The sequence below is a fragment of the Colletotrichum acutatum genome, assembly GCF_030867785.1.
Source record: "Colletotrichum acutatum strain CBS 112980 chromosome Unknown BDZ83scaffold_50, whole genome shotgun sequence".
Lineage (NCBI taxonomy): Eukaryota > Fungi > Ascomycota > Sordariomycetes > Glomerellales > Glomerellaceae > Colletotrichum > Colletotrichum acutatum.
The window spans coordinates 77,071-92,941 of record NW_026849044.1 but is presented as its reverse complement, the minus strand read 5'-3'; the positions used below and the strand labels follow the sequence as shown (position 1 = coordinate 92,941).

General features: G+C 52.6%; 3 protein-coding genes across 3 annotated transcripts; 1 reads left to right on the top strand and 2 right to left on the bottom strand.

Annotated features, from left to right (window-relative positions):
- Window positions 1-4,148: 4,148 nt before the first annotated feature.
- On the top strand, window positions 4,149-8,141 carry BDZ83DRAFT_652057 (ATP-NAD kinase-like domain-containing protein; the record flags this gene model as incomplete). Its single annotated transcript, XM_060510499.1, has 5 exons — window positions 4,149-4,174; window positions 4,256-4,325; window positions 5,362-5,488; window positions 5,662-5,831; window positions 5,937-8,141. 5 exons carry the CDS (start codon window positions 4,149-4,151, stop codon window positions 8,139-8,141), a joined length of 2,598 nt encoding a protein of 865 aa, XP_060364621.1.
- A 1,448-nt stretch (window positions 8,142-9,589) lies between these two features.
- BDZ83DRAFT_578289 (uncharacterized protein) lies at window positions 9,590-11,618 on the bottom strand (the record flags this gene model as incomplete). The annotated part of the gene is made up of 4 exons (XM_060505107.1): window positions 9,590-10,622; window positions 10,676-11,136; window positions 11,199-11,310; window positions 11,386-11,618. The coding sequence occupies 4 exons, from the start codon at window positions 11,616-11,618 to the stop codon at window positions 9,590-9,592; spliced, it is 1,839 nt and encodes a 612-aa protein (XP_060364620.1).
- Window positions 11,619-14,701: 3,083 nt separating this feature from the next.
- Window positions 14,702-15,736, bottom strand: BDZ83DRAFT_719809 (ras family protein; the record flags this gene model as incomplete). Its single annotated transcript, XM_060512212.1, has 5 exons — window positions 14,702-14,836; window positions 14,904-15,109; window positions 15,194-15,347; window positions 15,416-15,508; window positions 15,674-15,736. The coding sequence occupies 5 exons, from the start codon at window positions 15,734-15,736 to the stop codon at window positions 14,702-14,704; spliced, it is 651 nt and encodes a 216-aa protein (XP_060364619.1).
- Window positions 15,737-15,871: the final 135 nt, after the last annotated feature.

Here is a 15,871-nt window from a genome sequence, read left to right as displayed (position 1 = left end):
GGGATCACGCCCTTGTTCCAAAAGGGATGGTCTGGATTGGTTCACTCAGTTATCAACGGTGAGAACGACAGACTGGGGAGTGTCGAAACGAGACGGCCGATGGTGTGGCAAGACGAATTATCATGAGGTTTAATCAGGGGGAGAGCAACTACGACGGCACCTGGAAACAGTGTTGAAGCTGGGAGCCGGGAACCGGCTCGGCAATGGGCCTCTTCACAGGCTATCACTTATCACAAAATTCAGAAGCAGTAGCAACATGACACGGAAGACAAGGGCCAGAAAGCTATCCTGCGGCCGATGTTGGAAAAGTACCTCGTACCTGGATCAGGTCGCATATCAAAGTCCAGGAAAGTGGGTTGGTTGCTCTCGACGGCGTTGTTTGGCCTGTTTGAAGGTTGATGAAAATGCGGCGTGAGGCGGTGTTTCAGCTCAATCTCAGGGGTCCTGAAGCGGGCAGGGGCACGGAGAAACCTGCGACAATGACAGGCCCCAAGGTTAGGAGCTACCGGGTGTTTCTGACCAGGACGTCTCCCGTCACGGTGTTAACTTTGACGCTCTCCCGCCTGCGGAGGAAACTGGAAACGGCTCCGTGGCCGTCTGTCGTGGGAGGGAGGATTAGGTGTCTTGCCTTTCTGCATCGGTCGGCACTGGAAAATGGTGTCATTTTACCGTGGGTGGAGTCTCTCCTGTTTTACCTGGCGCAAGCTACCTTAGATGCCCAGGCCTTCAGATACCCTTAGTAGAAATTCTGTTATCCCGAGAAGATCTCCCAGGTTTATCGAGTCCCTTCGTGCCTGAGATGGCGACGCCAAAGTATCATTCACGCAATACTCCGTAATCTGGGTATGAAATGAGGTGACCAATGAGTTGTAGCCGCCAAGAGCCGCAGTTAGGTACACCACATGAAGCGGCATGGTATTAGATTGATTTTGCTCGAGGTGGCTTCGGGCCAGTTTAAGCATAATTGATGTTGGTATGTAAGTAGGGGCGGAATGCGGTTATATTCACGTCCCATCTCCCGGAGCAGCTCTACTTTCCTCCTATGAACTGCCTTATTTGCAGAAGCTCAAAGGCATGATCTTGGACTCTTGTCTTGCATCTTCATTGGCCTCCAGTAAGCAAAAGGAGCGAGTTTTATCGTTGCGTATGCATGTGTTCCAGCTCAGTGGATCCGGGCCTGTGACCGCTGTTCCGCTTAGGAGTTTGGGCGAAGGCAGCGCCGCAGAGCTTCTAGAACGTCGTGCCAGGAAGGCAAAGGTAGAGATACTTTGACTTATCAGGGAGGAATTTTCTCTACATGGTGTGATAACAGAGTTTTGGGGTGTACCAAACGCACGTGTTATCCAGTAACATAGGCCGGGTAACCGCCAGTCAAGGAGGTTCATGTACATGCAAAGAAATAAGGTAGGAAGCGTAATGTGGTGAAGTACCTTAGGTAGCTCACCTAGTCCGTGGCGGGCCAAAAAGCGGGCGGTGTTTGATCCGCATTAAGTCCAAACCAGCTCGACTCCTCCTTCCTTCTCCATGCAACGCTGATGATAACAACAACAAGAAGAACAACGGCGACGACCTTGGAACATGGGATTTTGCAACAACAGCAGTACGGGAGGTGGATTGTTGTCGAAAGCAGCACAGCCCTCATTCGTATACTCTCCAGGTTCCCACAGACAACTGACGGCAAGCTCCATCTGACATGTCTCTGATTATCTGATATAACCTAGGACCTCTACTATTTGTTGAGCACATCAGTGCTGGTCCAATGTCACCTTGGCTAAGACATCTCGAGGTAAGGTTCGTTCCGAGGAAAGTCTTGGCTATCGGTTCTGCTTATGTACAACTGACCGATTCTTGTCGTTGCATCCCCCACTTCACTCACTCACCTCGCTGGCGGTTGTCGTACTACCGGATGGGACGCTCCAGATCTGCAAAAAGGTTTTCTTTCTGGAGTCTGTCAAGCCATGATCTTCTCCCGCCCTTTCAGCTATTGGATGTCTCGGCGCTCCCCAAAGGTAATCGAGCCGTCCAGCAGCAATCGGGCTACCTCGGACGACAGCCTCGATCTGCAGATATCACACACACACCTACCTACCAATGACCCTTGCTTCCTCTCTTCCTCGACATATCTCGCTGTCATCGGTGGATCACTGTTGCCGTCTCGGGAAGCCTAGGACCGCCCAAGCCGAGCAGCAGCAGAGAGTCAAGGCTCACGTCCTCGAAACACACTGGCATAATGCAGTCCATCACTGGAAGAGGATCTACCTAGAATTTGCCCCTCGCTCAGGAACAGGACACAGGCCAAGTTGCGGCCTGCGTCTTCCAGCGGAAAGTTGAGGCCAGACCCGGCGGCGGATACACACACACACACACACATGCACACATGCACACGCACATGAAAGAAATCTCGCATGCCGTACCTTACTCGACTACAAACGAGTGATTCAGGAGAGAGTCAGAAGAGTTGTTGCCGCCAGAATTTGTGTACGGTGGTATGGGATATGGGGAAAGACTTGTCATTTGAGACGACGGGAAACGGACAGAATCGTTGTTTCGCCTCCGACCACCCCGGCCTAGTGGTGTCCCAGACAAAAGAGTGAGACTGCACAAGCACCGGTTGATCAGGGCAGAGCAGAGACCAGATTGAAGCTGCATGGCTCTTTGATTCCTACGCATTGCGCGGATACCTAGCCTCTGTCCAGTCGATAGCCACGGTTTTTGGTGTCATCACAATAGCCACCGGACCATCTATTGTGGCTGTCGCACTACCGTACGGGCATGCTTCCCATGCTGCCCCAGTATCGTGACCGCATGAACTGCTCCTGTCATTGGATCCAGCGAGCGCTTGCTATTGTTACCGCTTGTTGGAGAGAGTTCCACGTTGCCCGTTGTCTGGCCTATGGTGTTGATTCTTCTCATTATCGTAACAGAAAGTGGACAGCTCCAGTCAAACGCCTCCGACAGATAGAGTCGCGCACAGATCTGAGGCGACTCGATGGCTGGATGTCGGACTGCCCGGTCTTTCTTACACGCGGTGGGTGATCATCGATGCTACTACACGTGTACAACAGATAGGATCAAAAAGTCCAGACAAGAGCTGATCATAGCAGACCAAGGGTAACAACAATAACAACAACAATCGGTAAAGAGAGAAGGGCCTCTCTCGTCTCGTCCGTTGACTAAAGGAACACAGGCTCGAGTTGCAGAGTATTCGGTACCGTCACAAGTGCGACATTTGTGGCGACCCGAGCGGGTACACGATACACTTGGTGTCCCGTCTCCTGTTGCCTCTCCTGGACGTTGCCCGCAGCTGCAAAAGGGGATGCTGTGCGTGAGGTGCGGCGTGCGGCGTGCGGCGTGCCTGTCAAGACACGGCAGCATCTGGCTCCAGGGCGCCGGAAAGGTAGACAGTACAGTAGTGTAAGGTAAGGTACCTGCTCTACTGCCTATCCATGGACCAGACGTATGTACGCAATACGGGCTATAGGTATCCGTCTCTGTACAGCAGGTAGCCCTCTCGGTATTGGCGCACCACGATCCAACGGGCCTGCATTGGCTGGGGACTGGGGACCAGAAGACGTTCCCGGCCCACCAGGGGGGTCTGCCAATGTCATGCCGCCCCTTGTTGGTCTCCCTTGCCCTCCATAGAACCTGGCTTTGCAGAAGAGGTTAGAGGAAGAGACGTTTGACTGGGGACCGCTAGGGATATGGACGGGGAGTACGTATCGACGTTTTACCATTCGCCGCACCTTGCTTGCTTTGCATCCTTTCGCTGGCTGGCTCTTACACCCGTTGACTTCATCACAAGCCCGATCTTTTTGAGCAACCAGTCCTATCTCTGGGTCTACACGTGTATCCGTAGCATATGGATGCATCGTAACGTGCCTACATTAGTTACGACTACGGATACACCAAGCCACTATCGGATAGGGTCCGTAGATACGTATCTGTGCCCCAGGCCACCGATTGTCCGGCCTCCTGGCAGCAGGATGATGCATGCAACATGGCAGGCGCGTACTGCGGGTGCTGAACCTTTGAAGTTTGGAGGCTGCCAAAGATGATAGTAACACGGTTAAGGATATGGGTCATGGATGTAGCTAAGGAGGAGCAGGGTATTCGTAGTTCGTAACTTCGAACGGATACAGTCCAACAACATGGCCAGGGCGAAGAGAAGAACAAGGTAATAGGTTATGGATCAGGATTGGGGGGCACAGGTACCGAGAGGGAACAGAAGATTGGCTTCTTGATATCCGTACCTTAGACCACCTGAAGACGGAGTAGGGATACCTCGTGAAGAAAAGTCAAGTGGATCATCCTCAGCCCAGAGCAAAGTAGCAGAACAGGGTGCTTGAGCTTGGGCGTTATGGCGGGAGCGCCCTTTGTCGCATCACATCCATCCTGCTGCTCGATTCGATCGACATCAGACTGAAAACAATAGGAATGGAGGGGGAAGGGGGTAGGTAAGGGGAGGAGAGGGGAGGAATGTCTATTGTGACCTAGAATATTAAAGCTCCTGCACTGCTGGGACGAATCTTGAACTGGCCTCCCCTCTGTTCTCTTGTCAGTCAGTCTGGTCACTCTCTTATTTCGTCTTCGTTTGGTTTATCGCTCTTCTTCTTCTCCTTCTTCTTCTTCTTCCTTCTCCTTCTCTACCGCCACAACCTCCTCCTCCTCTCCCCACCCTGGTTCCTTTCGAAGCAGAGCTCCGGTAGTTCTAGCAATTACCTCGGCCGCTACGTCTCTTGGGGCATTGTTCATAATTCTTTACTTGCCTGCATCGTCTCGCCTCGTCTTTGCATCAGATACCTTGTGTGTGCACTGCATTGCAATCATACCCCTTTTCACTTAATTACCTTGTTGCGGCTGCTGGCTTTTCATCGTTTCCTATTCGATCGCCTTCGGTATCACACTTTCGACTCGGCTCAGCTCTCATCATCCTCAACCTCCAAGACGCCCCATCCGGACTACCAAGAACCGACCTGCCAGACCAGTAGTTCATCGCTCAGGTTCTAGTTAGTCGTCACACCCGACTGCGACATTGTCAGACAAATCAGCAGTCATCAGCCTGGTTTAGTTATCCGTCCCGAGGCGGCAATTCGACACAATTTAGCGTCATTCGTTCCATCCGAGGTCCCGTCACACCCGAGTCACAACTCTGCAGGAAGCGTCCAGCTTACCTGCACATCGACCTGCATCTCTGGAGGGTGCGCTTCAGAACAAAAGAAGACAGACAGACAGATTCTCTGAGCATAGAGCCTAGAGTTACGACTGCCGTTCTCAGTAAGGTTGCCAGGTTACCAAGCTTGCGAAAGAACCGACTATCTCCATTTGGACACTGTTCTGAATCTGTGTACCACCCGACATTAGAGACGTTCTGAACACTTGTACGAGTTTGCGGTAAACTCGTCCAGTACGGATACACGTTCCATCACACAAGCAAAGGTCGTTCAATCGCGGCCTAACACAAGGATCTACACGGCAACAACGCCCATCAGTACTTGATCGAGACCCATCGGCGTCGGTGGTCCGTAAGGTCCGGTTGTTGACTCCCAGGTTCCATTTCCTTGGAGTCTAGAAAGTTGCTTCGTTGACCTCCTTTTGTGTGTGGTCTCCACGTTGCAGTAGGGACAGTACTTGGGTACTTGCTACTTCTCGGTTCGCCAGTAGTCAGTTGTGTCTGCTATTACCGCTTGGTGTTCGAACTTCGCTCGGCCTTAGCGGAGAACAGGTCCCTGCCACCACCCGACCCCCTGCCCGCTTCCACGGTTCGCCTACCAAGTCAGGAGTACCTACCTTACGGTACCCGTGCCTTGCACCACATTACCTCACAGAGAAAGGTACCTAGGTTTTCTGCCGTGCAGCCCAGGCCCCCGGAAGGTGCTATTATTACTCTTTCGTCACTGCTGCTGCATTATTTTTTGCGACAATTAATTACCACCTAGCCGTCCATCGCTTACTTTCCGGCCACTCGCCCACCTCAACTCAACTCACCTTGGATCGGTTCGCGCGGTACAGAGTACTTCGCTCCTCCATCCATCACACCCATCCCCGATCCTCATCCACATCTCCCTCACTTTCCACACCCCGTCGGCGGAGATACGGCAGTGCCACTATTCTTAACCATGTCGGGCTTCGTCTCCTCGCCCACCGCCCTGCACCCCGCCCTCAGTAATCCGAATCCGCTTCCGCCGCCAGCGCCATTGTCACTGCAACAGCACCAGCCGTCCGCGTTGCCGTCCTCGTCGCCCTCTTCCGACCCCCATGGAGTTAAAACCTCGCTTTCCGACCGCCCCAAAAGCTCCAGTGCCAGTGTCAGCACCACCACCGTCCACGACCGACCTCTCTCTTCTTCCGCCTCCACCTCCAACTCTGTCTCCCATCTTCACTCGCACTCACACTCACTGTCACTGCATCGCAATGCTGGTCCGGTAGCAGAGGAGGAACCCTATGCTTGCGCCGAAGCCGGATTTCCTGCTACAGCTGCTGCAACACAAAACCCCTCGTCCTCGATAAGAAGAAGCTCCCTATCAATAACCTCTACCGCCGCCTATCCCGAGCTGCTCCCGCCTCCTCTGTCCAAGTCCACCAACGCCAACGCCAGCGCTGCCGCCCATCCTTCCAAGGGCCATCGCCGCGCACCTTCCCACGAAGTTCCCCGCCAAACTATTATGAAAGCCTTGGCTTCGGTTGTTCGCAGAAATAAACCCGAAGCCCTCTCACTTACCGGCATGTTGTCCCAACAAGGCGGTTGCGACAACCGCCCCGCCACTGCTTCGTCCCAGAAGCTGGCCGACGCCTTGAACGAGCTGGCCAACCGGAGCATGACCCCCACCACGGCCCTGCCCTCCTTGCAGTCCCCTTGCTTCTATCACAACCGATTCGATGATGCCGTCAACATCGATAAGGTTCTCGAGGAGATCAAGAATGACGACTGCATGTCCCACTCTAGGCTCGTACAGACAGCCACCGGCGTACGCGAGGTCTCCAAGCAGTTGCAACGTCGCCCCATCAAGCGCGCTGTTCGCAATGTCATGATTGTCACCAAAGCTCGCGATAACCAGCTCGTCTACTTAACCCGCGAGCTCGCTACCTGGTTGCTTCGCACTCCGAGGTATGGTGCCAATGTTGGCGTCAACGTTTATGTGGACGCCAAGCTCCGCAACTCTCGACGCTTCGATGCCAGTGGCATTGTCGCAGAGAACTCTGCGTACCAGGATATGCTCAAGTACTGGACACCTGATCTGTGCTGGAGCCAACCTGAGAAGTTCGACCTAGTTCTCACCCTCGGCGGTGACGGAACCGTTCTCTTCACTTCATGGCTATTCCAGCGCATCGTGCCCCCCGTCCTGTCCTTCAGCCTGGGCAGTCTCGGCTTCCTGACGAGCTTCGAGTTCGAAAAGTATACGCAGCACCTGGACCGGATCATGGGTGACGAGGGCATGCGTGTCAACTTGCGCATGCGCTTCACCTGCACCGTCTACCGTGACGGCACTCTTGGCCAGGAGGCGGAGGAAGGAGAGCAGTTCGAGGTTCTGAACGAACTTGTCATCGACCGCGGCCCGTCCCCGTATGTTTCGAACTTGGAACTTTACGGCGATGACGAGCTCCTCACTGTGGTGCAGGCCGATGGCTGTATTTTCTCAACTCCGACCGGTTCAACTGCTTATTCTCTTTCGGCCGGAGGTTCCTTGGTACACCCCGACATCCCGGCTATTCTTCTGACACCCATCTGCCCGCATACGCTCTCATTCCGCCCGATGGTTCTCTCTGACACGATGCTCCTCCGCGTGTCGGTGCCGCGTAATTCCCGCGCTACGGCGTACTGCGCCTTTGATGGCAAGGGTCGTGTCGAGCTGAAGCAAGGAGACTACGTTACCATCACTGCCTCACAATATCCATTCCCCACAGTTGTCCGAACTCAGACGGAGTGGTTCGACAGTGTTTCCCGCACTCTTCGCTGGAACACGCGCGCCGCAACGCAGAAGGGCTTCGACCCCTCTGCTGGCGGCAGCCTCTGCCCGTCTGAGGACGGTAAGGATGATGATCCGGAGTGGGACATTGACACCGACTCGGCCTGCTACGCTAGCGAGGACGGGAGCATCAGCGCGAGTCCCTTGAGAAGGCAGATGAGTCTGCTGGGCATGTGATTAACGGCCGTTTGTTTATTCGTTAGAGACAGAGCATCATGATTCCCAACTTTCTTCACAATCACAAAACAGGCGGCTCGGCTACGCAAAGTAGCACGCTCTGTTCTGTTCGACTGTTCTACACTACATCTCCGCATTTCACCCTGCTAGCGAGGAGGGCGGGCTAGACTGAGATGCTTTGGCATCTTTTATTTGTTTGTTTCATAGACTTGAGCGATTTGGCAAGGCATAAGAAAGACAGGAAAGCATGAGACGTACACTGTTGTGTGTGCGTGGATGGAAAGACTGAGACCTGACATGCTCGCATGAGCAGTGTTCTCTAACATCATCAGAAGACGAAGGAGATAATACTGGCATTGGGGTTGGCACGGTATATACTAGTATGGGGTAGCTGTCGGGTACGAAGGCCAATACATTCGCCCTCCTCTCAACCTGAAAGGAGAGAGGGCAAGAGGATGTCGATCCTCGTGCGACACACGGATACATAGCCGAGAGAGATGGGGGGAGAGAGAGAGAGAGAGCGAGCAAAAGAGGAATAGAAACAAAGAAAGTGAGATCGAAATCTCACCAGCATCTGCAGTTGGTGGTAGATCCGACTAGCAGGTGTGGTTACATGCCAAACAGCTTTTGCCACAAATATGAACCTAGATTACTCTGGCCCTGTGCCTGACTCGAAGGCACCTATTTCCATCTAATCCTCCCAACAAAGAGCGTATGTAATTTTGAATTCTGCATTAGTGAACATGAGGGCTGTTTCTAGGTGAGCACAAACATCCGGGTTATCATGTGAGAGCATTGAGAGTCCGTCTTAATCTAGCAAGACAACAAGAAGATGATGGCACCTTGATTGACGTTCTTGTTCACGCAGAGCAACACAGACAACTAATTAATCAGTATTGTTGTTAGTTTTTTTTACTCATTGCTCTTTTTATGACTTGTTTCGCCGTGGCGCCTTACAGGCTTGGCCAGAACATAAACATTGCACACGTACAACCGACTTTGCAGAGTCATATCTACTACCAAATCCCAAGACGCCATTTGCTTGTTGTAATTCCAAGCCCCAACACAACACCAAAAATGAGGATAAAGACGGTACTCTTTCAACCCATACGCAATGCGACATCTGAGGGCGAGAGCCAGGTTCCATCATGTCGGTCGTGGATCCTGCAGGAGACGACACAGGTATAAAACTTCCGCAAGCGATAGATAGCATGACCGGCGCATCCGTCTCTGAATTTGCCGGGCCCTCAGCCCCTGCTTGCCGTGCCTCTCTGTGTCGCAACTCGCTTGACGAGGGGGCTGCTGCCCATGTTGTTGGACTTGCATCTATCCGTTTCTACCACGGAGCCGACTGAGTGTCCAAAAGGGGGCGTACAACAAAGACACTCACTTTTGGCGCGGATTACTCACGACAAGGATGTGAAGCCGCCCGTCTCCACGCCAAGTTTCTATCTCCAGGCACCTTGGCTAAGAGACAACAGACCTGCGATGCAATCCATGTCGCCCTTCTTGCTCGGGCTTACATCGCCGCCGCGCATGAAGCTCTCCACCTCGTCCGTGCCCTTTGTCGTAGGTGAGCTTGAGCCATGCCCATCCTCGAATATGGTGACATATTTTCCGGATCCTCGGCGTCCCATAGCGGGCATCGTTCTGGCGCGGCTACTGCTGAATATAGCAGGCCCAGGATGGTCCTGTAAAGTACGACCTGTTCGTCTCGCATTGTTTTTGCCGTCAACGGTAGCCGGCAAGGGTCTTCGGTCATTCATTGGCGGCAACCGACGCATGTTGCCTTCGTCCTCGGGTATCCAATTCTCCTTATCAGAATCACCGGATGGAGATATCAGCATGTCCACCTTGACCTTATCACCTAGGCTTTTCTCTTCACTGGGTTGAGACACGGACTCCTCGCCGTCAGCGAGTGATGTTTGCATTCTAGCCATGCTTGAAGATGTGCGACAAAGCTTAGGCTTCTTAGCCTGTTGAGGCCGAGAAGCCGGCCTGCTTGCAGGACAGTTCCGTTTGGAGCTGTTGTTTTGAAGCACGCCGCTGGTAGAGCGGAGGAGGCTGATGGCAGCGACAGCAGAGCCATTAGACTCGTCTTCAGCTTGCGTCGTGAGCTCGTCACGAGTATCAGCGTCACAGCACAGCTCCCATGCGTGAGCATCACGAGATCTGCCTCGTCCCAGTGCCGGTGGCAGCGAGTCAGTGAGGGCTGTTATGGGTGGTAGAGTCACGCTAGGGAGGGCACTGTGACTGCGCTGGAGCGGTCGAGCTATTCTGGGCTGAGGTAAGGCTGCCAAGTCCGAGAATAGCTTCGTAGGCTGAAAGCGAGGGGGCGAGTTCTCATTAGAGACAAGCTCAGCTTTGCCTTCGAGTGAAAGCGACAGTCGCACCTGTGACTGTTGCGATGATTGAGGAGAGGGCAGGGTTTGCGATCCATGTGCAGGCGGTGAGCAAGACGCAGGTGTACATAGATCGGATCTGCATAATATATTAGCACAAATGCGACTGACAATCAATGGAGCGGGACATACTTGGGGGTTTCGTCAACGCTGCGGTTGAGCGTTGAAGGGGTTGAAAAGGCACTTGCTGGGTTCCAATGAGATGATGTGAAGAACCCAACAGAGTTCGAAAAGGAGAATGACCCTGTTGAGTGAGGCTGAGACGAGGAAGCCGTGACTTGGGATAATGGCGTCTCCAAAGCCGTCGCCTCAGGGCCGCCACTGAGAATGAACGGTGTTGCGTGTTGAGGCTGCTCATCGGCCTCGTCTTCTCGCAGGCGTATAGCCTTGACCGGAGTCTCCGCAGGCATGACAGCGTTGACGGGAGCTGTTTCTACCACTGGCGATGCTTTCTCTTCCGGCAGGGAAGAGGTGTAGGCTACTGGGTCCGAAGAGAGTATTTGCATACCACCGTATCGGAGAGCAGCAATCTCCTGGGCGGAGAGGGGCCGCGACTTGCGCCTGTCATTTTGGCGACGATTTTGGAACCATATCTACACGCCCGCAATCAGCACTAAGCGCGACCGTTGTCGTACCGGCAAAATTATGCAAATACCTGAACCTCCTTTTCGTTGAGAGAGACGCGCTTCACAATGTCTAGGCGCGCTGCCTTGTCTGGTTTCGGGTTCGCAACATAGGCAGCCTCAAGTATCGACTTGTCTTTGGCGCTACATAAGTCAAACGAGAGTCAGTGGCCACAGCACAAGAACGCGTAGCAATTGGGACCAAACACAACGACATACGCAGTTCTCTTCCTCTTTCCTTTCGGGTGACGCTCCGAGTCGGGGTTTGACAATTCTGTCTTGACAGACGAAGATGGCGCGAAGTCGGGAGTTTCTGTCCCAGTTGCAACAGGCTGTCTCGTAGGCGTCTGCGCCGGTTGATCTTTCCGCAAGGAGGATTCGCGTGGAGACGGGGAAGAAGAGGACGGCGGAGCTCCAACCAAGGCTTGAGAGGAGATGTCGGAGACAGACATGGCGGCGGTTGAAGCTATGAGTAGTAAACGACAGTCATGATCCGGGGTCGACACAATTGAACGAGGAGTCGCGAGCCGGGGGCGATAGTAGCGAGCGTGCACTGAAGAAAGGTTGGGCGAGACACGGGACAGGCGTGAGAATAAAGCGAATTGAAGATAATCGTAGGACTGCAGGCAAAACAAAGTTGGGAGGAGAGTAAAGTAAAGAGGAAGAATGACGAAGAGAGGTTCCCAGGAACGGACGAGGTGGGGAAGCGAGAGTGTCGAGACACACGAGGCGCGGTTATTCGTCGCAATTAAGGTCAGGTACGGTCCAGGTGAGTAGCGGTGCCTCCCACATGGGTTTTGGTGTTGAACACGGCGCGTCTGAGAACCCCAACTAGGGAAAGGCACTTACACGCTAGGGACGTGGATAGTGGAGTTGCAGATACCCGGTCAGGGTACCGTAGGTACTGGTACTGGGCTTGGTCTGAATACCGGCTTAGTGCAGTGCTATAAAAGCTTTTCTGAAATTGACATCGAGTAAGCGTATTTGAAAACGAGGATGAATTTCGCTGTAGATTCAAGGAAACTCACACTGACGCGTAATACACATTGGATTTGGTCGTAAGTGTGATGTGAAGTATGTAGCAAGTGATAATCATCCACGGAGTACAGTACCACTAAGCCTACCAGGTCAGGTACCGCACAACAGCGCGATCGCGGCACGGATCCGCAGACCCACCAAGTTACCTCCACGTCTGTTTTTATGTGCTCTACCTTGCAACAATGTTTGCGCATGAGCATCAGGTCTGGTATGCTTCTATTCACATTTCATAGGCCCCATCTTCCATGGGTGGACGAATGCGGCGCAGACAGTCTGCAAGTCAGTCCAAGTTCATATTCATCTGAATAAAACAATGTCGTTCGCAAGGCATAACCATCACATGCACGTAGGTACTTTAGCACATGTCTTCATGTTGACGAACCCCAGGGTCTGTTGTTCCTTGCTGACTTTAGCCCAAGTTTACGCGCTCAATGTAGGCACCTAGCTTCTGCAATTTAGTGGCATAAGGTAAGGTGAGATACGAATAGCCTAGGTACGCATAAAAGGCTCGGACCAGTCACGTCGCGCGTCTGTTTTCAATTGGGAAATAAAACAAAAACACTCTACTTTCCATCACCAGGGGCTACATACACCAACAAGATTGAAGACAGACCCTAATAACACCTTAATCATTTGCGGTCCGCATGAAAATTACAAGTACGCATCGAACCTTGCTGGTGTTACCGTTGACGAGCTGCCCGATGGACATCCCTAAGTCCCCTCGCTCTCTCATCTTACCTCCACTCTTAATTCTCCCCATTTTCTGGAGTTTGCGTACTTTTGGTCTAGTGCCTCGCCTGACGAATCACGCGCGTATGCATATAAAAGCTGTTCGCGAGATACCGGATACAAGGTCATATGGTCACAGTTGTAAATTGTATCCAGAAAAGCGAAGTAGAGATTGGTCATTTGCTGCATTCCGAGATATTGCTCTTCGTCATTTCTACGTGCCATCACGCGCGTGCGAAACGCCCCGGTTCGACCTGAATTCGATACTATGCTTCCGTTGGCAGTAAGACGCGAAAGACAACTAGTCGTCGCTGATGCGTGGTAGGTGTTCAACCCCAGACCATCCCTCATCCGTGTGCCCACCCTGCCGCATCTGACCGAGTCTGCTCCGGGACCATGGAACATGGCGCCAATTCGAATTGGTGCTTGAAGGCTGACACAATATACGGACACACTTGATTGAGTACGGAAAAAACTTGTCCTCCACCGCATACAAATAAACGCCCACCTTGCCTTTCCAGAAATCCAGCAGACCCAGTGACGCGTGTGGCAATTGGCACATAAGCTGCACTCAGCAACGAATCTCCCATTACAATCCATGTCCTCTTATATTCCGCCAGCAACTCTCGGTTCTTCCATCAGACACCAAAGATCCGTACTATCAGAGATTGACACCCAGCCACCTCCCGACAAACAGACAACCAGACGCGTCACTGGATCCCGGGTGTCTAGCAGACTAGTACTTCTGTTTCTTGAGTAACCAAAAGCGCGTTTAGAGAAGCGAACAGGGGGTATGCGCTGACTTTGGCAGAGTATCGTGTACATTCAGAGGAGGTTGGTGACCATAAGAGGAGACGACCCCGGACCCTAGAAAAGACATGCCTAAATCTGGTGCAAAAATAGTGCTTGCAGCCACAATACGGATCCATCTGTGCAAATGCTCAAGCTCTCCTCTCAAGTCAAGCTTCAGCTGCCAAGTTACTCCCTACACCTATGATCATGTCTCAAACAACTGAGGTGTGTGAGTCTTCCATAAGTTCTTTATTTCTGCACTACGTTCAAGAATGCCAACTTTAGAATAAGTTTCACAGGATGGGTAACTAATCCACCTCTCACCTACACTCACCGAAAGGCAAGGCAATACCTCTGAGTCTAGACCCAGGACTCTCTATTTAGGTACCTCATTCGGTCTCACTCGTCAACTGGGTCCGTCACATCACCGTCCAAGGTACTACTTACTTTTGTGCTATTTATGCACCTTTCGAGATATCTGAAACGCACTTATCATCTCTCACTTAGAATATGATGAGAAGTCGTGTAGCTCCTGGCGAGACCATGTTATTGATGATTTCTCTGGCGGCCTTTGCGATCTTTCTCTCTCCTTCTCTGTCCGTCCGTCTTTCTGTCTGCCCGATCATTCCTAGCTAACCATTGAATTGCTATCTAATTAAATGCATTGCGCTGTCTGTCGAGATACGGACACGCATAGTAGAGAAGAGGACGAGCGGAACCCGAGACACCTTGGTGGAAATGTAAGGACTCAGTGTTCATCTTGTAAGGCGTCAAACTACTCAAAGTATGCTGGTCGTCTCGCAGCAAGTGTAAAACCCTCCATCCAGCTCCGAGTCTACCATACGAACCGGCCGTGCCGTCTTCTACCATAATGACCGTGACCAGCTGTTGCCGGTCTGCGCCAGAGAATTTCGGTTCACGACGTCCTTTCAACCGTTCCACCCATTGGGATCATGTCCATGCCGCGTCTCTATCTTTACAAGTCATCGTCGGAAAGTTCACCGGGCAGAGGCATGTTGGAGGCCTCAGCCATCTCCTGGCGGTACTGCTCAAGGAGCTTCTCGTCGACCTGAGCGGTGGGGGGAGCGAGAGCCGGTGCAGCAACGAATTCCTGTGGAGCAATTAGCATTAAAATTTTCGAGGCAGAAACCGGTGCAGAGAATCGTTCGGGAGCGTACCAAAGCGGGGTTGCCGACAAGCTTGCGTGCAAGCCAGAGGAAAGGCTTCTCGAAGTTGTAGTTGGACTTGGCAGAGATATCGTAGTACTGGAGGTTCTTCTTGCGGTGGAAGGTAATGGTCTTGGCCTTGACCTTGCGCTCCTTCACGTCGACCTTGTTACCGCAGAGAACGATGGGGATGTTCTCGCAAACACGAACGAGATCGCCTAGATGGTCCTTGTTAGTTGGGCTGGTTGTTTGGGGTCAAGGATACGGATTCGAGTCATGCCAATCCAATGGGTGCCACGTACGGTGCCAGTTGGGGACGTTCTTGTAGGTGATACGGGAGGTGACATCGAACATGATGATACCGCACTGGCCGTTGATGTAGTAACCATCACGGAGACCACCAAACTTCTCCTGGCCGGCGGTATCCCAGACATCGAACTGAATCTGACCAAAGTTCTGCGCGCGCTGAGTTAGAGACCGGCGACCGATGTTGTAGGGGAACCAAGCCAATGGGAGGTACTTACCGTGCTGAAGCCCAGAGGGTGGACTTCGACACCAAGAGTGGCCATGTACTTCTTCTCGAACTCACCAGTCAAGTGACGCTTGACGAAGGTGGTCTACAACGTTACACATTGTTAGCAACGCGATAAAATGGAGGGGGGGAAGCGGAAGGGAGTGCCTTCGGCTCAAGTCGAGGGGTCGATGTTTGCGAAAAGGGCAAACGCTGTTGTCGGGCGCAACCTCGATAAGGGCCATGGGGGACGAGGGAGTATTAGATTCACCTTTCCGGTACCGCCATCACCGACAAGGACGAGCTTGAAGGTAGGAGTCTGAGTTTCGGCCATGTTTGCGATCGGTGAAGGAATCGGTTCGGTGCGAGTTAATTGTAAACAAGCGGGGCTGATCGCGAGGTTAGCAGCTGGCGCAAAGCGAAGAAAGCAAACAGATGGAGAGGTTTGTTGACGTGAAAGCAAAAACCA